The 21,653-nt window shown below is 35.8% G+C and overlaps 1 protein-coding gene across 6 annotated transcripts; it reads right to left on the reverse strand.

Annotated features, from left to right (window-relative positions):
- Positions 1-172: 172 nt before the first annotated feature.
- On the reverse strand, positions 173-16,062 carry LOC126802337 (uncharacterized). Of its 6 annotated transcripts, none has more exons than XR_007672934.1 (20): positions 15,937-16,062; positions 15,240-15,519; positions 14,204-14,282; positions 14,051-14,128; positions 13,881-13,940; positions 13,616-13,720; positions 12,885-12,995; positions 12,484-12,525; positions 11,732-11,880; positions 10,532-10,671; positions 10,349-10,452; positions 10,213-10,255; positions 9,999-10,090; positions 8,174-8,222; positions 7,444-7,514; positions 3,678-3,797; positions 3,329-3,414; positions 1,862-1,907; positions 744-853; positions 173-587 (listed from the first exon to the last, which is right to left on the reverse strand). XR_007672934.1 is itself a non-coding variant. In XM_050529952.1 (20 exons), exons 3-20 carry the CDS (start codon positions 14,718-14,720, stop codon positions 1,311-1,313), a joined length of 1,446 nt encoding a protein of 481 aa, XP_050385909.1. In that variant the 5' UTR covers positions 14,721-14,933; positions 15,240-15,519; positions 15,937-16,062; the 3' UTR covers positions 1,047-1,310. The 6 variants fall into 6 exon arrangements, 3 of the variants coding, with proteins under 3 accessions (XP_050385909.1, XP_050385908.1, XP_050385907.1); XM_050529952.1 differs by lacking the exons at positions 173-587; positions 744-853 and adding exons at positions 1,047-1,343; positions 14,683-14,933; XR_007672936.1 differs by lacking the exon at positions 173-587 and having other exon boundaries at positions 766-853; positions 3,751-3,797.
- Positions 16,063-21,653: the final 5,591 nt, after the last annotated feature.

The raw sequence follows: 21,653 nt of genomic DNA on the forward strand, positions 1-21,653 counted from the left end.
CATCCAATTTATATAAAAGTCAAGGGAAGAAGTATTGTTAGGTATTGAGAAGGAAGAAATTTATTTGTAACAGGCAATCAAAAAAAAAAATATTTGTAATAGTAAACATAATTGTTTGATAAACCAACACCAGAGGCTCAGCTCCAGAGCTTTATCGAGTTGGTAATAGACTAATAGTCTCTTTCAATACCTAAAGCCCTGGGGTGGATTCGATTATACTACCTTCTGCCCATTCCAACTTCCGGCCAAACACTGTCGACTGTTGGCAGCCGGCAAGCTAAATTTCGGTTGGTATAGTTCCAAGCAGGTGTTTTCATGAGTTTAAGAGATCAAGCTGCTTTTTCTTTGACAAATGTGTCGGTCCATATTAATGTATCCAACTATCCTTTCCTGTTTGCTAAGAAGACTAGCAGCGTAGTTGTGGATGTGTGTTGCATAAGCTGTAGGGCAATTCTAAAATAGAAATGCACGACTGAACATACCATTCTTGACACCATTTTTTAAACTGGAGGACAAAAATCCAATATAATCCTACCAATTTGATAGTTGAGATCTACTGCTATCCAATCCGATCATAGTCCATCAATCTGTCCATCCATAACAAATCCATCAATTTCTTCATATGGCGAATCCCACTCAAAATAATTTTGGCTATCAGCATTCCACGGTCAAAACTACAAATAAAAAATAAATAAAAACAGAATAACTCAAAACTTAAAACTTGTACCGAACTCGCCCATTACCAATTGGTCTAGTGGCACCGGTCTCCTCTCTGTAAGTTGGGAGGTAGTGAGTTCGACTAACAGACTCGTAGCATTTGAGTTCTTTATCCGAGAAAAAAAAAACTGGGGAACTGTCATCATTCATGAAGAAGTTGACAGATTAATTTACTAATTAGAGTGGTATAAGAGCATACGTAATCAAAATAGAAATTCGGATTTCAGGCTATATGGGGGTAGAAACAAGCTAGAAAAAAGAAACAGTTCAATGAAATTAACAAAACGAAAAAGAAAAGAACAGTTGCTTCATTCACCGTCATATCCTGCTGAAGAAAACGCTGGGGTATTCATTAGCTCAAATGCAACATCTTTACATATACGGTCATATTTGCAAGCTAGTCTACTATACAGAAAACTTCCGAGATTACAATAGGATGGTAACTACTAAAGTAATAATAACAGATAATAATTGCGCAATAATCTGTTCACTTCCTGAACCTGAGATGTCGAACAGTCTAATTAATCATATATGGTTTTCTAAATTCTACTATGAATGACTAATGGCTATAAACATCAGCTCAAATAAACCCATTACACCCTTCCTTTTCTTCTGTCATTCATTGCCTGCACCATACAAGTTAATTTTCATGTTACACCATTTGTGGATATATGCGAGTAAAGATTGACTTACATAATCAATCTTTCCATACAATAAGGATCATTCAGATCTCAAAACAATTAGATGCGACCTCAACTAACCAATGATCTTGATTGATATCAGCATAACAACTTGATGGTCCTTCTAATCATTATATGGATGAGAATCACATCATGGATTTGTGCGGATTATAGAATCTTTTGAGTATATAGAGTTAAAAACTCATTATTCTATAATCTTCTTATTTTTAATTTTCAGCGATTTTGAAAGCTACATGGAATATAGCGCTCTCTTTGCTCAATTGAATGATATGGATGGACAGATAATTTGAAGTTAAATAGTTCATTAGAAACACACGAAAATTAACCAGTCATATGTCGACATTCCTCACCTAAACACAACTTTCTGTCATATTTCTCCACTGAAATACATATATTAATAGAACTCATATGCAGAAGCATAGCATATTAATGAAAAGATATACCTTGCTTTGTAGCATTCTCATCGTTAACACAAGAGTATCGCGCATCCTACAAAGTAAAATTCAATGAAACCATAAGTGATATGGTAAAGGAATGGTATGTTTAGTGTGCTATATTCATTAGCCATATAAGCGATATGCCAGTCTAAAACCTGACCAAATGGTTTCAATATATAAATCCAAATCCAAAAGCCAAAATGAGAATTAAAGTGCCTGATCTTCTACGATAATGGAACTTTCCTCTGATTATGCCAGTCTAATACCTAGCCAGATGGTTTTAAGATATACATCCAAATCCAAAGCCAATCTTTGGAGTCCCATTTCTCAAGGTTATTCAGATTATCAAGACACACTAACTCTTCTATTGAAAGAATAGCTATTCAGCTCAATTTTCCAGTGAGTTGGGACTTCAGATTTAGAAGAAACCTATATGATTAAGAGTTTGCCTCCCTGATGCTTAAACTTGACAGTGTCATATTAGTGGAATCCAATCTGGATGAGAGTAGGTGGATGTTTGAGTCTGATGCAATTTTTTCTTGCAAATATTTTCATAGCTTGCTCATTAGTGATGGCTTAGATCCAATCTTTGCTCCCGCAAGGCCCCTACTAAGGTGAAGATTTTGGGATGGCTCGTGGCACTTGGGATGATGAAAACCTGTGATGTTCTTCAAAGAAGAAGACCAGGATGTTGCTTTTCTCCTCATTGGTACATTTTGTGTAAAGTGCAAGGGGAAAGTGTAGATCATGTCTTGATGCACTGTCAGGTGGTTAAATTTTTATGGAAGAAATTATTTAGGGAGGCAAGAGTGGACTGGATAACTCCTTTAGAGAAGAGTGATTTGCTAGAAGAAAACCCTTCAGCTTTTGGTAAAGGGAGAAAGGCTTGGCCTTTGGGGTTGTGGGGTGCTAGCGGTAGCGTGGGCTTAAATCCTATGGTGGGTTGGAGAAGGAAGACATGTGGGAGAGAGTGAAGTTCTAGGCATCACTTAGGGATTATAGTCTTTCTTCTATCATTCTTCATTGGAAAGCAGTTGTAGTTTAAACTCTAAAAGCCTAATCCTTGAGTTAGCATTAACAGATGGGCTGCTAAACTTTTGTTCTATCATGTCCCTTTATTTTCAAACAAAAGCGGATTCCTTATCCACATCCTTGTTGTATGTTGCTTTTGTTTTGATAAAAAGCTGTTTCTTATTAAAAAAAAAAAGGCAAAAAAAAAAAAACTGAACTAACGCACCTGATCTTCTCTGGTAAGGGAACTATCCGAAGTAAAAAAAAAGTTATTTAACTGTACTAAGAATTTATTAGCTGCAGCAAGTTTGCTATGCTATATTTGTCAAAAATAGTAAGTACAGTTCAAACAGGAAGAAATTTACAGAATAATCCCCCAATGCTAAATACTTGAGAGCATTATTAAAATTGACTGTACAGCCAAACTTTTAAATAATATGCTGTGTAAGAGTTATGCATTACCGAACACTGTATGTGCTAATAGGATGAGAAGATCCATCAGAACATGTCATCACAAATTGAGTTGAGAAGCCACAAGGAACTTTGATCTGCAAGCAGCAACAGTAGAAGTAAATCTAAAAAATGCCTATAAAATAAATGGGAGCTTCAAACTTAAGTCCGGATCTTGTTTCGATTAAATCCACCATAGATGACAGCTTCCCTAAGGAAATTCTTTTGCATTTTGCAAATGACTAATCCACATTACGGGATATATCATTCAGTTTAGCTTTTATGCAAACAAGTTGCTTGGGACTGTCACTTACAAGCTAACTTCTAAATTTAGGCATCATCAAGAAAAGAACATACGTACAGATAAATCATTTGAGAATTTTTCTGCAATGACACTCGCTTCTGTGCTATTAATGTTGATCTGATAGCCTGACCTTCTCAGATATAAAGTTGCTGGCTCCCAATTCTCAGCAGAATCCATCTGTTTTTCCAACAAGATGAAGTTGCAAAATGTTGTAATATATATAAAAAGATTAGTTGGTTGAAAAATACTAGCCATATTGCATTACATAATAAAATTAAGAAAATGGATAATTCAAGGTAAAGGAATCTAGCTCTTGGCAAAAAACTTAGCAGCATTACAATGTAACCAAAACTAATCCAGACAGAATAAAGACATAGATGAAAAATGACTTGAGAAAAATCTATATTGACCTCAGAAGCAAAAGCAAGTGAAAATAAGAGATAACAGTCCCTTAAAAAAAGATAATAGTAAAAAAAATTGAAGGTAACTCAATTAGTCAACAAACATGACAAAATCAACCTTCCTCACCTCCAAAGAAAAAAAAAAGCAACCTGGGAGCCAGGCACTATCAAGAATTCAAGATAAGCATATATGGCAGTGATGTCTGTAGGAAATAAGTAGGTAGGTAAGTGGATACCGGGTTGGTTTTAACGAAATGGCTTTCCAGGTTCTCAGTCATTGCAATTCAAACCCATATGGGCTGTACTTTGTAACAAAAGTTATGAACTTTGGTTGACATCATCTTGGGACCAAATTACACCCATAGATTGCATTGGATATCTAAACTGCAAATTTTTTGCTTGATTTAATGGACTTTCACCATTTGTAATTAAATGGGAAGAGAAAGTTGAACTTGGGACCACACCACTTTGTTGCACAGAAATGCCTTATCAACAGGCCAAATGATAACTAAATTTAACACCTCAAGTTTTTTTTTCCTTAAGCATGCAAGAATTTAATTTTCTTCTACAAGAAAAAGAGCAAGGAATATTTTAATTCCATAGTTATGAAAGTTTACATAAGATCTTAAATGCAAAAGCAGAAAACAAAGAGCAAGTAAACCTCAACAATGACTCTGAACTGAACTGGGAAAGAATTGCAAGCTATGTACCAGTATGCAGATTCCTAAAAAATGACTATCCCTAAAACTCTGTAGTGAATCGGTCAACAAGTTAGTCAGAGAAACAGAACAAGCACAGCAAACCAAGAGAAACAACCACAAAGAAAAGAACACAGGAACACAGATTTAAGGTGGTTCAGCAAATAGCTTTGCCTACATCCACCGGACAGAAACACACTTCCACTATATTAATAATGGGTACACAAGAAAGACTAAGAAAACAAGGACTCTCTTCTCTTCCTATCTTTCTCCTCTCTGCCCTCTCACACCCTCTAACTGAGAATGGAACACACTATGCTCATTGTCTCTGTGATGTCTAAACCTAGAGCATAACCCCTCCTTATATAGCTATAAGGACAAACATATTTCCTCACCAAATAGGAATCATATTCCTAATAGTGGTAGGCTATAAAGCCTCCTCCTTCTACAAGTAAACCATCATCAATAAGGATTCCATATCCTTACTGGAACACCATACTCTAAGAAACCATCTTAGGAAAAACACATGGGCTGGAAACCCAACAATCTCCCCCTCCAGACCATGAGGGAGGTACACCGGCGCGACTCCATCACTGAGAGTCCGCCCAAGCTGACTTGATGCAGAACTATGTGGTTGGAGCATGCAGCTCCCCCTGATCAGGCTCCCCCTGATCGAACAACTCATCACCATGTCCCTGTTGGTGGAACAACTCTTGACCATCTTCACCCTGGTCAGAAAAGCCATTGGAAAAGGAGATTGAGACCACTTTTCCAGAACGCCTTTCTTCCTTATATGGCCGTCACCATGACGCCGTATGTCCGAAGAAGTATCACCCATTGCACTCAAGTCATCTTTATACACCAAGTTATGTGTCTTGTACAAGGAACGACAAAACTCTCCACTAGCAACGTCCAACAATCGATTCGTCAGCTTCCACTTCCCATCACCAATAAACTGGTGGAAACCTTGCATGTCAAGAGCACTTGCAGACAGTAAGTTGACACGTAGATCCGGAACGTGTCTCACATCCTTCAATGTCATATGGTAACCCAAATTAGTCTCGATACAAATATCTCCTATTCCCGAAATCTTAGAGTAGCTTGTATTGCCCATATTTAACATCCCAAAGCCGCCTGCCTTGTATGTAGAAAAGAGCTCCAAGTTGGAACTAACATGACAACTTGCACCCGTATCCACGAACCAATCATGACTATTGTCACCCACATATAAACATTCTTGTAAAGTAAGAAGCTCATCTGAAACACAAGCAGAATAGCCATTATCTTCACCATCTTGGTACTTGCCTTTCTTCTTGTTTTGTTTCCACTTTCGACACATCCGCTTCATGTGGCCCTTCTCGCCACAATAGTGACAATCACCACTAAACCTTTGACCCGAATTCTTACCTTTACCCTTCACATAAAGGGCTCTTGCGTGCTCATTGTCTGTGCCAACACTTTTTCTTCTTTGTTCTTCGTTAAGCATGTTATCCTTAACGGTATCCATAGACAATACACCATTAGACGCAGAATTACTCAAGGTCACCACGAAAGTTTCCCAACTATCCGGCAAAGTTCCTAGCAGCAGCAATGCGAGTAGCTCATCATCAACCTTCATACCCATTGTCGACAACTGGTTGGTCACATTCTGGAAATTGTTCAAGTGCACAGCCACACTAGTATCGTCATCAAACTTCATGTTGACCATCTCTTTGATAAGGAATGCTTTCTTCGCAGCGGTCTTCTTCTCAAAGAGGGACTCGAATATCTTCCAGAGTTCTTCCGCATCAGTTTCTTTCGACACATGGTGAAAGACGCTATCATCAACCCATTGCCTTATCGTACCAACTACTTTCCGGTGCAACTTTCGCCACTTCTCATCAGTCATATTGGTTGGCTTTGCAGCCACACCCTCTATGGCCTCATGCATATCCCTACAATACAGGATATCCTCCATTCTTGGCTTCCACGTCACCCAATTCTTGTGGGTGAGTTTGATCATTGTGCCTTTCACATCATCATCCATTCTGACAATACCGATTCAGCCGAACCCAACCTTCAACCAGGCTCTGATACCACTTGTAGTGAATCGGTCAACAAGTTAGTCAGAGAAACAGAACAAGCACAGCAAACCAAGAGAAACAACCACAAAGAAAAGAACACAGGAACACAGATTTAAGGTGGTTCAGCAAATAACTTTGCTTACATCCACCGGACAGAAACACACTTCCACTATATTAATAATGGGTACACAAGAAAGACTAAGAAAACAAGGATTCTCTTCTCTTCCTATCTTTCTCCTCTCTGCCCTCTCTCACCCTCTAACCGAGAATGGAACACACTATGCTCATTGTCTCTGTAATGCCTAAACCTAGAGCATAACCCCTCCTTATATAGCCATAAGGACAAACATATTTCCTCACCAAATAGGAATCATATTCCTAATAATGGTAGGCTATAAAGCCTCCTCCTTCTACAAGTAAACCATCATCAATAAGGATTCCCTATCCTTACTGGAACACCATACTCTAAGAAACCATCTTAGGAAAAACACATGGGCTGGAAACCCAACAAACTCAATCATATAATTAAGATTCCCCGAAGCACCAATTATTTCCTGGACGTAGGATTTATGAATCTAATCTGAAAATGGAAACTGATGAATGAGGTAGAGTGCAGACTTTAATAAAATAGAAAATAAACAACTCAAAAATTTATTCTTACCAGTAGTAGAACACTGAAAGTGGCTTGTCCTCTAGAAATATTTGTGTCAATGTCCAGCTGCATCTCCGGGTCTAAAAAGTACCTCATATATAATGCATATGTGGAACAATTAGAATGACCAAATAATATCTTCTTATGAAAATGCCTACAGATTATTAAAGTCTAAAACAGACATTTATGTTTTGCATTTTTTCTCCAGAAAATTGTAACAGTTTTTCAGTAGAAATCATTTTTGCTTACTTTCTAAATTTAAGTTTAAACAGATGCAAGCACAAGTTTACAATTAATTAAATGGAACTAGTGTGATGCTATACAGAGAAAACAAAACACAGAAAAATGAAAAAACAAGTCAATAACCTATCTAGCAGAGGATCTGATAGTGTATTCATCACATGAAAGACTTGTGCTCGGGAAAGGGAGGAGTGGACAGTACTGAAAATATGCCGCGAAACAGAAGAGATGGAATTTACATAATGCATGTCGTGTATCAACACACAAAAGTACAAGTTTGAACTAACAGTCTTTCATTTGTAAATAATTAGTGTATTTGGACCAATTTGAACAAAAGAAGCCCCAAACTAATACCCAGAACTAAACCAACAGAAAGAAAAGCTTTAATTACTAACTACCTTCAATATGGATTATAGAGGTAAGTACTATACAATATAAGCCAGTAACTATTAATTGACCCGACATATGTTGATGACATAAAGCAGCATAATACACATACCACATATAATTTTGTTCTGATCATTAGCAAAATGCCTCACTAGTTCCCCCTGATAATGAAAAACAGATGATTTGTCAAGAAATAACATTCTTGCGAGAAACTGCAAGCAAGTGCAGAAAGCAACACATTTGTGACCTGGATGCTTCAGGACATCAAGTTATATCAAATACATGATTAGACTAAAAAACATTTAAAGAAACTCAGCAATTGATAAAAGTATAATAAACCATGCATGAGGGATCAGTGGAGATCCATAATAGATAAGCTAAAAAAACAAATATGATATAATAATAACTAGCCAATACCAAAATAAACGTAAGCAAAAATCACTAATTTGGATCTACGTTGCTCAAATTTTTTTTTCCTCTTCGTCCATAACAAGGCTTTGTAGTTGGCTACAACAATATCCCCCTTTTCTGTTTTCTGTGAAACATAAAAGTGATAAACTTTACATAACAGATTCAGTGGACATCCACAATACTGAGCAAAAAAAAAAAACCAAATAAACAAGTAATTCAAAAAAATAAAAGCTAGACAACTGCTCTCCCATAGAACTATCCAACACTTAAAGAGACTAAAGCCCATAAATAGGCTGAAAATCAAACTCTCTTCACTGATTAACTAGCTCCTCCTCTATTTACTAAGTGAAGAGAGGTCATACTTCGTTCCTCCTATCCTCGAGTACTCCTGTTTCACTTTTCTTCTTTTCCACTGATTTCCATCTCAAATCATAAGTTGCAAAACTATAAGCTGATAACGAGGACTTGCCACAAAAGTACCACAAAACAAACCACAACTCCATCTCTCAAAAAATTAAAAAAAAACACACACACTCACACTGCAACGCCAAAATTGTGATCAGTGTACACGAGGTGGTCCAGATTTGAAGGTAAGAACAATTTGACACCAAACACTCATGATCTAGAGGTCTGATTATATATTACTAGAGAGTTAACTCATTGAAAGATCAAGGACTATAAGTGGGTAAGTCCTGATGTTATTCTCTAACTCTGTCGCAGCTGCCATAGTGGTCCAGATTTCAGGTTGAGTAAAAATCTAAACTCTAAACGCTTATTTAGATAACTGAAGAAATACTACTAGAGAGTACAAGTTTCATCGGAAGATCAAGGGGTTTAAGTGCGTGAGTCATGATGTTATTCTCTAACTCTGTGGTAGCTGTCACAAGTCACATCTCAGAAGTTAACAGGTCGAAAAACAAATCTTGCAGTGGGACGAATTCATAACAGGATCATATATTGGTCCATTTTTGGATATAAGAGTCCACCTGCTTATGGAGAATTCTGGCCCCGAATCGCCTTTGTTTAACTTCCAACTTACAAATATTAAACTTAAGCTTTTGGCAAATGCTCTAGCGGTTAAATTGCAATTCTTAAATTGTTTACCACACATTCATGTACATATCAGTTGTTACTAGCAGTTTGAGCTTCAAGAGACCCCTACTTTATTTAGTTAAACCTCTATCAATTAATAGCCTTGGGACTGGTAGAAAATATTAATTAATCGAGATTATTAAATTATCAAGGCTAATTTAGCCTAATATCAAGGCTAATTTAGCCTAAGTACCTTATTTGGGACCAACAAAAATTTTAATTTATTGATTATTAAACTATCAAGGTTCTACTGTATTGTCCATCTACTTTCCAACGAACTAGAACATATCAGATCATATTTATCACCATTTTGGACTAATGAGTAAGTATATTGCGACAATCTGAAAACCCGTAGAGTGGTGCACATGTTCGGAAGCATACATACATACAGAAAAAATAGACAGTATCAACATGCGCAGAAGTATATAGAGAACCTGGCGGCCTTGATCATCCATTGGTATGCAGTCAACAGCAATAATTTTATCAACATCATCTGCTGTGACTATATATTCTGGATTTGTAGCTCCTGCATGAAGAATTAAAAAAATGAAATAAACAATACAAACTCAAAAAGTACAGCCACCCCTAAAAGAACCTAATCTACACAAGAAAAGTATCCATAAAGTTCATATTCCTTTAGTTCTCTACCTTCAATAACCTCCCTAGTGCCATCTTCAAGATGACGAACCCACTGGTAGCAAACATTGATGAACATAAGTAACTCATAGAATAAGCAAACCCACTAATCAGATGAAAGTTGATCAGAATATGTAAGGAATCAAACCTGAAACATGCAAAGTGAAGTCCCGCGTACTGGGAATCCACATCCAAGAAGTTTGCCTCCAGGTACGGCATCACCAATTACCTGAAAATTCTCTATGCCAGGCCCTTTTAAAATGAATAGGCTACATCAGATTCCATAGTAAATCACAGGGTAAGACTCTCTTTGAAGATGAAAAACTTTTACCTTGCGAAATAGAGGATGAATAATCAGGTGTCTGAGGATATGAGGTGCCATTATTCATTTGTTCAGCTCTCCCATTTGCGACTTCTTTATCAACTGAATCATGCAGAATAAAGCCATCCATATTCCTGTGAGTTGTATTACTGTCATAAAGAGGAAAAGATGTGGATCAAAGTGCTCTTAAATACTAAATTATCCAATAATGTCATTGACAGCGTGTTATATTTCAGAGTAGCCTCTTAGATATATGCATCCCTTCCACCATACGAATCTGCTTATCCAATTATATCACCAAACCTATTTCAGCACTAAGATGTTTGAATTGAACAAGGTGCAGGGGTGGAGACACTATTGAGAAGACTGGTAAGCTTTCGGGTATCTATTTCGGTGGCTCAGACTAGAATCTCGATTATATTCTCAAAGATTGGAAGGCAGTAGGGTTTTCTCTCGATTATGGGGCTGGCATGAATCCTAGCTGCTATTTATGTAAATTTTCATGTTCCTGCTGCCTTTCATTGCTCTGGACCTCTTGTCCTCAACTTTATATAACTCTGACTAATATAAGACTGAAACTTTTCCTTCAAAGAAAAAAAGGACTGAATTTTTTTTTCAAAATTAAATTTTGACTGATTATACTGTGCCATGAAGCTATTGAAAACCAATAATATTCTATATCACAAAAAACTTTGCAAATTGTTCCTATAACTCTCCTTGTAAGTGACAGAACTCAAAGGTGGCATGAAAAAATAAAAACAAGTATCAATATTTACTCAGAGTAACTCCACATGGAAGTGTCATTCACTATCATAAAAGAGTTGTATATTGAACACTAAAAATATACAAAACTACAAGGCAAAACACACTCTGGCCAGAACACAACTATATCATCAGTTTATATTTAAAAAAGTACTCACTTCTTTTGAGAAGTTGATTCAACCATCAAGCAAGGCTCCTTGCTTTTATAGAAATCTTCAATCAATTGGAGTAATAAGCCACAACACAGAAAGCTATTTTTAACATAAATGCTTCTAATTGGGGGAAGATTAAGATCAATCATCAAGCAAGGCTCCATTTTCTAAATAAGTCTTCAATCAATCGGAGTAGTAAGCCATGACATAGAAATCTATTTTCAACACAACTGCTTCAAATTGGGGGAAGATTAAGATCAAGTACTCCAAACAACAGCTGATAGGACTTGTTTACCTATCTATATTGGATGTGAACTGTTGCGGATTTTCTTTGTTAATTAGCATCAAATTTTTCATGTCTGCAAAATCATTCATGGGTTGCTGCAATTTTGCAGTCGGCTCCAGATGTTGAGCATCTGTATAACGATCAAAACCTTGCTGTTCCTGTAGAGAGAGGGGGAGAGAGAGAGAGAGAGAGAGAGAGAGAGTAAATATGTAGAGAATGATGATTGATAAAAATACATGACAAAGATCAGAAACCAATAAAACATAGTAATGAACTTTAATGAGCAGAATATACTGATAGTACTGCAGACCCATGAAAAAATTGACTGCTCAGAATCTATCTATACTATGTTTATAAACACATTCAGTTCCAGCATAATTTTCCGTAGCTGATGTTAGTTACCTAAATTTATAATGCTATAAGCAAACAGATGCCTTACTCTAATTCGGTTTAATGTGTAATTATAACCAAATATCATTTACTTTCCTGGATAGAGGTTTGCTATAAACAATCAAGCCAATATAACTGACAGATAGCAAGAGAAGAAAGACAGACTAAAACAAAAAAACAAAAAACAAAAAAAGCAGCAATAAATAAATCAGGCAACTAGGTAATGTAACTTGGTTAGGAAAGTAATATCCTATTGGAAGCCTCTGGCCTGAAAGTAATATATCCTATTCAGTTTCACTCAGTCCCAATAACATGAAGTCACAAGAAAACAGAGCTGACAACCACATGAAGTCACAAGAATCACAACTTACATGTGAAGTTCTAATCTTCCACTGCAACTCATCATGTAGATGCTGCAAATTCAAGAAGAAAACAAAAGATGAAGGCCGAGTACAGAAAACTATTTGCTACACTGATAGGCAGAAATCAAAATTACAATATATGATATAGACCCATATAAAAGGGTGTAGATGATGTATGAAGAAAAGAAGAGAAGAACTATCTTGTTAAACAATGTATTCTACAAGAACTGGATATGGCATATTTGTAATGGCACATTAGCAAAGATAGACAAGGTTTCGGTAGCAAGGGAAAATAGCCGTAAAGGATAGTAGATGAGTGAGAGGCCAACTGAAAACAATATTTTACTAGGACTATGTATAAACCTAGTATTGTTGTTGCAAAATTGATCTATGTGCCACACAAGTTATACCTTTAAACTGTTGGATATGGCAGAAGCATTTATGACCTGGGGCCAAATACCATATTCAGCCAATAACCCAAGCATGGATGACATGAAGACATATCTTTCATCATCTGCAGCCTAGAATATATGAAAGCCATAGCATCAGACAAGCCAGAAAAATATTAATAAAATAATAGAGAAATGAAAGCTTAATAGGCATGCCTAGACACACCAAACAACCTAAAAAGAAGATATGTTATACAAATAAAAGCAGCATTGCAAGAACCAACATAAGTCTCAAATACATACGTCAGCTTAGAGTGGTTTGGCTAGTCTATGCATATACAAGAATTGTATTGGGATATTGAACTTCAAAAGATCACGGTATCTCAATCCAGGAAGACAAGGAAGACAAATGTACCATACCCCCTCTCAATTCCTAAACAAACTTAATGATGAAAACCATTAATTTCATGATTTTTAAGCTTTCCTTTTTGGGCTATAACGTCTTATGTCTATTTCAACTCTCAAACGAGGAAAAAGACTTTATTATCATGAAAGACTGATAATTGAGTTTAAACTTTCTTACACCAAGCATAACGACCTACTTTGCAATGATTTCATGCAAGAAATCAACAAAATAATATTATATTTGCTACACTGATTCTCCCCATTTTCTTCAATTGACAACAACAAAGAACAATATTCTCATGATCTCATAATTTTTCAAAGGCGTAGCACCGACTCCAGAAAATTACCTTCAGATCGTGAGTTAATTTCAAGTTTTCTTCGAGATCACCTTTTCTGCGGGCCAACTCATTTAATGCAGAAGTAGTCGCTTCATTCTGCTTCTCATCTATTGCCTATCAAAAACATTATGTTACTTGATGCTCTAGAACTTGCAGACATGAGTATAGATTCTATTTGCAAGCTCTCCGATTTGCATAAGATATAACAGAAAGAAGCTAAACTCTAGGCATTTCAATAATATAGATTCTATTTAATCTTAACAGTTGGACAAACCATTCGTAAGTCAGCAAATTTCTTTTCCAATGCATACTTCTCGTTCAGCAGCCGTAATTCCTGATACCATAAAGGCTGATCAATTGGCTAGCATTTAAAATGTGAAGGAACATAACTATTACAACTAGGAAAATGTACGTGAGAGAAAGGCAAAGAGAGATTTTTGATACCTTCAGACAGGCAACAGTGACTTGCCCACGAAGAAATTGGATCTCTTCCTCCTGCACTCTGGCCCTGGAATAAAGTTCCTGCATGTAAGACTTATTATTTTCAGAACTTTCAATTGACTCCTTTTTAAATGTGAGGAGATGAACTCTTAGTACCATAGCTTCTTGATCTTTATGATGAACATCACTGTCATCCCTCTGATTTTTTAAAGAACGATGTGCTTCCACATTATGCCTACAAAAGAATTCAGAAGAAAGAAATAAATAAATGCTTCAGCACATAAATACAAAACACACCATTAACTTGTGTATTGCATAATTGAGTATTATTCAGTAGGTTATGCTAGAAAAAAGTGATTAATACTGAAATGAAAGAAATCAGTTATATAATTTCCGGCAAGGACAGTTAAATTATATTGCATTTTTGTTTTCAAGTTTATTTGACATGGTACTCATTTATTTATTTATTTATTCTTATCAGGTATCTTGCCAATAATAGTGATCTTCTTGTTGATTTGTAAGATTAATATGTATCATCTTTCAGAGAAGATTTCTCTTATCTGGTGGGCAGAAGAAACACAATAGGTGGGAATCAAAGATATGAAGGTCATTGCCCACGAGTGAGGGTCATTAACCTGAACAAGAAGAAGATAATGTTGGAGTCCCAGCTCATTTCTCACGAAACTATGGGCTGAACAAGGTTGGATCTATCATCACCTAAAAGGATCTGATGCCAAGTTCATATTCTTGTTCTCATAAGCTGAACCAAAGTATGATTCTTTCTTATGTGTTCTCCTGTTTTCTTATAACACTACTCCCCCCATCAAACTCTTTGCCAGAACAAGCAGTAAACTACATTTAGTGGCCATAACACCTCCTTCTGAACCTGTACTATAGTTTATAAACAACAGCTCATGATCAAGGTTCAAAATTTAAGCTATAAAAATAATTTATACACTAGTAGATCTATTGAACTATAAAAAAATTCGAAAACCGAAATAAAATATCTCCATGCCAACAATACATGACAGAAGAAAAAAAAAACAAATCAAGATTCTAGGGAAGGGGCTGAGTTAGAAATAAATGCACAGCCTCATTCACACCCCAATGAAATGACTAATAAGTAAAAAAAATTAATTATTAATACACCACGAAAACACATTCTTTCCAATTAGCCAGGTTTTGGCATCACCTGTTCACAGCATTGGCTATTTGACTCTGCAATCCACCATCCTTCAAGTGCTGAGACGGACTCTTACTGGAAGACATCTCATTTGCGGTCCGAGATTCTCTTTAAGAAAACATTGTATAGCATCATAAATGAATGTTCCCATCATAAGCAACCAAATCATGCATTTTACTCCATTTCATCCTGCCATTACCAAATTTTAATTACAACTCTGCGTCTGGCCAAACGCCTGCCGCTACCAAAACCGCAGAGAAGCAAAACAATTCAATTACAGCGGGTGCCCCTATGAGTAACACATAATACATTAGCGACCAAAACTGTAACATCCTAGAAACAACCACATATATTCGAACCAATAGGTAAAAACTAACACTTTCATTATAACATGAAACACTATAACCAGCATATGCCGAAATAACTAGAAAACCTACTTAAACTCAACACAGGTTCAAAATTCCAGCAGTGACATTACTCAATCCAGCAGTAAAAACAAAAGCCAAATCTAAATTAAAATGCCAAACCAGAACTCCAGTTCCAGTTAATTCAGTTCCTAGATTCTGAAAACTCAACAACGTGCGTAGAATAAAGACAGACAGATCGAATCAAGGAGTGGGAAAACAGAACTGGGATGAAATCCGAGGAATCCAAAAATTGAAACGATGGAATCGAAAATCAAATGTTGTTTGAAGTAAACACTTACAGGAAGAGGAGATGGGGGATTGGATTGGCTGATTGGGAATTGGAATGAATGATTGGAGTGAAATGTTTTTTATGAGATGGGGAGAACCGGAGAAGAGTAAGAAGACGTCCAAGACTCGGAGTCGCGGTTTCAGACGTGGCTAGTAGTTGTATATGCTGGGCTGGGGCATAATTACGGTACTAGCCTTGTTACGAAATACACTATGGACTAGTACAGTATGTTTTTTCAATTTTCAATTTCCAATTCATCCGGTGTACAATGAATAATCGGATCACTGTCCCAAACATTGAATTGTGGTGCAAGGCATGTACTTTCACATACATTGTTAACGATATAAATTATAAAAAAGTATATACATACACAATAGACTATAAATATAAATTTATTTTTAAATAGATGATATTGTGTTGTGTATCATGCATGCCGTGTATGAAATATAATTTTTATTTGTGTTATAAGAGTAGTGAATGTTTTTTTCGGTGATAAGGAAGAAAATATATTGAAAAGAAGAGTTGTACGTGAATGGTTTCTAGAGGTACTTGCTGGGTTATTCATGTTGTTCAAGCTGAAGCCTGGGGATTGTTCAACTTACTCCATCATCCTCTTAAGCATCTCAAAGTTGAAAGAGACTCGGCTTTGGTCACTAACTTATCAGTTGGTCATGAGTCATGACAGACGACAATGAGCTTCATCGTTCAGCTTGGTACTCTTACGCAAACACAAAATACGGTAATATATTGACTGCCAAATCCACAGCTAACAGCAATTCATTATTAGAATCCTACTCGCTAGCTCGTTACAAGAAAATAAACACAAAATTTAACTAGAGAGTAAAACTGGCAACAAGAAATTTAACTCCTCCGGAGAACTGATTCTGTTTAAGACCCTGAGAAGATTGCCATATAGCTTGGTATCGGACAGCTTCACCTGAAACAGCTGGAAATGAACAGCTTCAGTCATTAATGAATAAAGGTTTATGATTGTACAGATTGAGTGGAAAGAATTTCAAAGATAAGTGACACTTGCTTATGCTAAAACATAGACAACCTTAAGCAACAGAAATAAGGGCATTCAAGAAATAAGACAGCATGCTTATCGAATAACGTACTTACCAGATTGAGATCAACTTAATCTAACAAAATAACGTCAATTTGACATGTGCATTATATAAGAACATATAAACATGGGGTGTTCAAAATAATGATTTCATACACTCACAAATCACAATAATCAACATGAACATTTTAGAACACATTATAGAAACTATACAAGATGACAACGAAAAGGGTAATGATAGTATATGGTTCTGTATAACAGGATCAACAAGCAGCTTGTAGGATCATCAACATCCATTAGTTCCTCACGCAGAGCTGAAAATTTATCATATTAAGCTGGCTAGGACTATGAGTATGGCAACTCCCTAACATTGGGGATGGATTTTTACAGCTGATTATACCTAAAAGAAAATCAATGGACCAAAACAAGCAAAGGTGTATGTGAACAGCAGTAACAAAAAATTAAAAAGAGTTTCAAATTATGAATATATAACCCAACTGAATTGATGTATCACATACCTTTCACTTCCATAACTGTAGATTTCTAAAGTCCCCATCACCACAACTCCCCACACAGCTGCAACTTCATCAGCTTCAGCTTGTTAGATCAATTTTGGACATATCACATATTATATGATTATCATGTTTAATGTCATAATCTGTTTCTACATGGAAACAAAGATAGTATCAAATCTAGTTCCTAATGATTTCGTGTATTATATCATTATGATAAGGAATCATAATTTAAGTCTAGAAGTAAGACTACAAATCAGTATTGAATCAGGAATCTAAATAAGATGATTTAACTTACAAGATGTCTTTAATGGAAGGACTCTTAAGGGTTAAAGATTCTTTATATATAGATGGTAAACGTCTCTGTTATCACTACGAGTTATTTGCGTAAGTTTCTGTCCATTGAGAAAGCAGAGAGTAGTGACTAACAGAAGACCTTGCCCAGCATCTTGTGACTTTGGATTAAGGCACAATGGATCACGGTGTAGTTGTTCATGATGATGGTAAGTTAATCTCATTCACTAAAGCAAGGATTAATTGTTATGCATATGATCTTTGATTTTGTACTCATATCATGTAATTTAATTTACATTTGGTATCAGAGCGATTATGAGCACAAAAAATTTTCAGTTTTGCATAGCTAAAAATCGTTTTTAGATTTTAATAAAAAAAATCATGTACTTGATGATCGCGAGTGTCACTGAGGATCGCGAGCATTACTGAGGATCGCGAGCGTTACTATTGAGGATTTTTGCTTTACGGGTCGAACCGGTTGCAAACACGCGGATCCGGTCTCAACCAAATCCGAACTCAAGAACAACAACCAAAAATTTTTAGCCGTTGTGTTTTTCACAACATTGAGTTTCTGGATCAGAAACGATTGAGACCTTTACGTCTCTTACTGGATTCATAACCCAAAGGGAATTGCTGCTGATTGAAAAATTTTGTTCTATGCTTCCGCTAAAAAACTGCAGCAAATTTGGGGAAAAAGCAAAACAGGTTTTTCTTAAAGGTTTTCCGATTTCAATTTAAGCAGATTATATGAAGTATATATATATATATATATATATATATATATATATGTATGTATGTGTATGAATATACATAAGAACCCTAGAGCACACCCAGCGTGCATATAAGAGTAGCTTAGAGACTTGGATTGTGGTTGACGTGTGGTTCCTGTATGGCTGTGAAATTTAATTTTCTATGAAAATATATACTCTATGGTTGAATTGAATGATTGCATTCTATGTGTGTACTGTAATTGATGGACAATGTATGTAGAAGTTTAAAATCTCCCAATTTTATACATTGTAAAAGGTTTACATGGCACAGAGCTTAGTTTTCTTATAAAGATTATCTGGGTAGAAAACAAAGTTGTAAGCTCAAAATTGGTTTGTGGTTTCCTGTTGGTATAATTGAACATATTGCACAAAGCATTCTTCTTTGATATCTGCAGGGAATTTTCAAGATAACAAACTGAAAGTTGTGTTCTGTGTTTTTAAATTCATGTTTTATTCTTCCAAAGAAGTGGTCAAAATATGATTTTAGAATACAGACAACAGTAAGCATATTTGATGAAAATAAATTCGGATACTTGGAATTAGATCTTCTGTCTAAAGATGTTGATTTGATTCTTTGGATAACATGTTTTTATCTTGTGTGGCTTATTGAAAAGAATTACATAATGTTAAGTAATTGCTCAAAAGTATTGCTTAATATTGATTAAAGTTATGGATTGAATTACATGCAAGTATATGACTGTGTTGTTTTATGGTATTTTTGTTTTATGCTTGTTTTGATTGGCATTGTATGACAAAACAGAAAACACTGAAAGCTAAGAACTCATAAAAATTTATTTTGCTCTTTAGGTAGCACATACCTCACCTTCAACAGTGTTTTAATGCTTACTGGGTCAAACTTTAGAGTTTGGAATGATTTTGTAGAAACCTATATCACCATGAATGACAAGATATGATATTGTTTTCAAGAGGATAGACCTGAAACCCCAACAGAAGATGATAAAACCATAGTCAAAACTAACTATAAGAAGTGGATGCATTCAAACATGACGGCTAAGAATGTTATTAGGCAGTCTATGTCTAAAAGCATTAGAGGATGTGTGGCTGAGCCGGAATTTGCTACTGATTTTCTGGAGGCCGTGTCAGCTAAGTTCAAAGAGAGTGAGAAAGTTGAGATATCCAGGCTAAACAAGGAATATCATAGCCTGCAATACTCAGGAACTGGAGGAGTCAGGGAGCATTTATTAAAGTTGATTAATATCAACAATAGGTTTAAAGAGATGATGGTGGGAGTACAAGACACCTTGATGGTGCATCATGCACTGGACACACTCCCAAGCAGTTTTGACCATCTCAGGACTAGCTATAATGCTCAAAAGGAAAACTGGACTCTAGATGAACTAATAGCCATCTGTTCTGATGAGGATGAGAGGATTAAGACGCAAACCCCAACTATTTACCTGCTTGAAAAACCTAAGAAAATGAAGTCACATCCACAGAACAAGCTTAAGCCTAACAAGATCATCTCTAAGACATCAGCAACCACATGGCCAAAGGATAACAAACCATTTAGATTCAAGTGCTACTTTTGTAAGAAAGTAGGACACATGAAAAAGGATTGTACTGGCTATAAGGCTTGGCTAGCTAAAAAGGGGGTTCAAAAAGACCAGGACTCCAAGAAGTGAGGATGTTAGCTTGCGTGTTGGAAATGTGATGAAGGTGGCAGTAAAAGCTGCAGGATGTCTTAGGCTTGATTTAGGATCTGGAAAATTTCTAGTTTTGAATAACGTTTATTATGTACCTTCCATGAGAAGGAATTTAGTTTCAGTTTCTCAATTGGTTAAAGCTGGATGTAGTTTTTTGATTGAAAATAAAGGAATTCTTATTTTTCGAAATAAAGAGCAAATTGGTTCTGGTGTGATATTGGATGATCATATAAAGTTAAATTGTTCAATATCTCAACAAGATATTTCTTTTGTTGAAACAGATAACACTAAAAGTACTAGCACCTTAACTGGTGTTAAGAGAACCAGGAACAATGAAAAATCTGCATATTTATGGCATAGAAGATTAGGCCATGTATCCAAAGAGAGACTGAAACTATTAGTAAAGAACAACATTTTAAACGAGTTAGACTTTTCAGACCTTCATGATTGTATTGAATGTTTTAAGGGTAAGATGACAAACAAACGGAAAAAGACTGCAGTAAGAAGTAAAGAGTTGTTGGAACTCATACACACTGATATATGTGGTCCATTTAAACACCAAACTATCTGTGAAAACGTGTAATTCATTACATTCATTGATGATTTCTCTAGATACGGTTATGTTTCTCTACTCTTAGAAAAATCACAAGCATTTAAAGCTTTTCAAATCTATAAGGCTGATGTAGAGAATCAACTAGAGAGAAAGATCAAAACAGTAAGATCAGATAGAGGTGGGGAATTTCATGGAAAATATACAAAAAAAGGTCAACAAAAGGGTCTTTTTGCCTTGTATCTGCAAGAGCATGGAATTAAAGCTCAATATACAACACCCTATAATTTCCAACAAAATGTTGTTGCAGAGAGAAAGAACAGAACCCTTCTAAATATGGTTATGTGTATGATGTGTACTACTGGGTTGCCAAAATTCTTATGGGGAGAGGCTTTAAAAACTGCAAATTATATTTGCAACAGAACACCAAGTAAAGCCATAGAGAAAACTTCTTTTGAATTATGGTGTGGTAGAAAACCAAGTCTTTTTCATTGTCATGTATGGGGTTGTCAAGCAGAACCTCGGATTTATAATCCAAAAATGAGCAAGCTTGATGAAAAGTCTGTTAGCTGCTATTTCATAGGTTATCCAGATAAATCTAAAGGTTACAATTTATATTCTGCTAAACACTCACCCAGAATTTTTGAAACTCATCAAGTAAAATTCATAAATGAGAAAATTCACAATACAATTTATGAGGATTTATCCTCAGACTTTGAAGAACTTGTGATGGATGAGGATTTAGCAAATACATTACCTTTTGATAATGATAATGAATTAGCAGATGACATCATTAGAGAAAATCAAGATGCAGATGATCATGAAATTGATCAAGGAATGCAAATTGGCAATCCAGAAAACAATATAGTTG

This window comes from Argentina anserina, chromosome 7, assembly GCF_933775445.1.
Source record: "Argentina anserina chromosome 7, drPotAnse1.1, whole genome shotgun sequence".
NCBI lineage: Eukaryota > Viridiplantae > Streptophyta > Magnoliopsida > Rosales > Rosaceae > Argentina > Argentina anserina.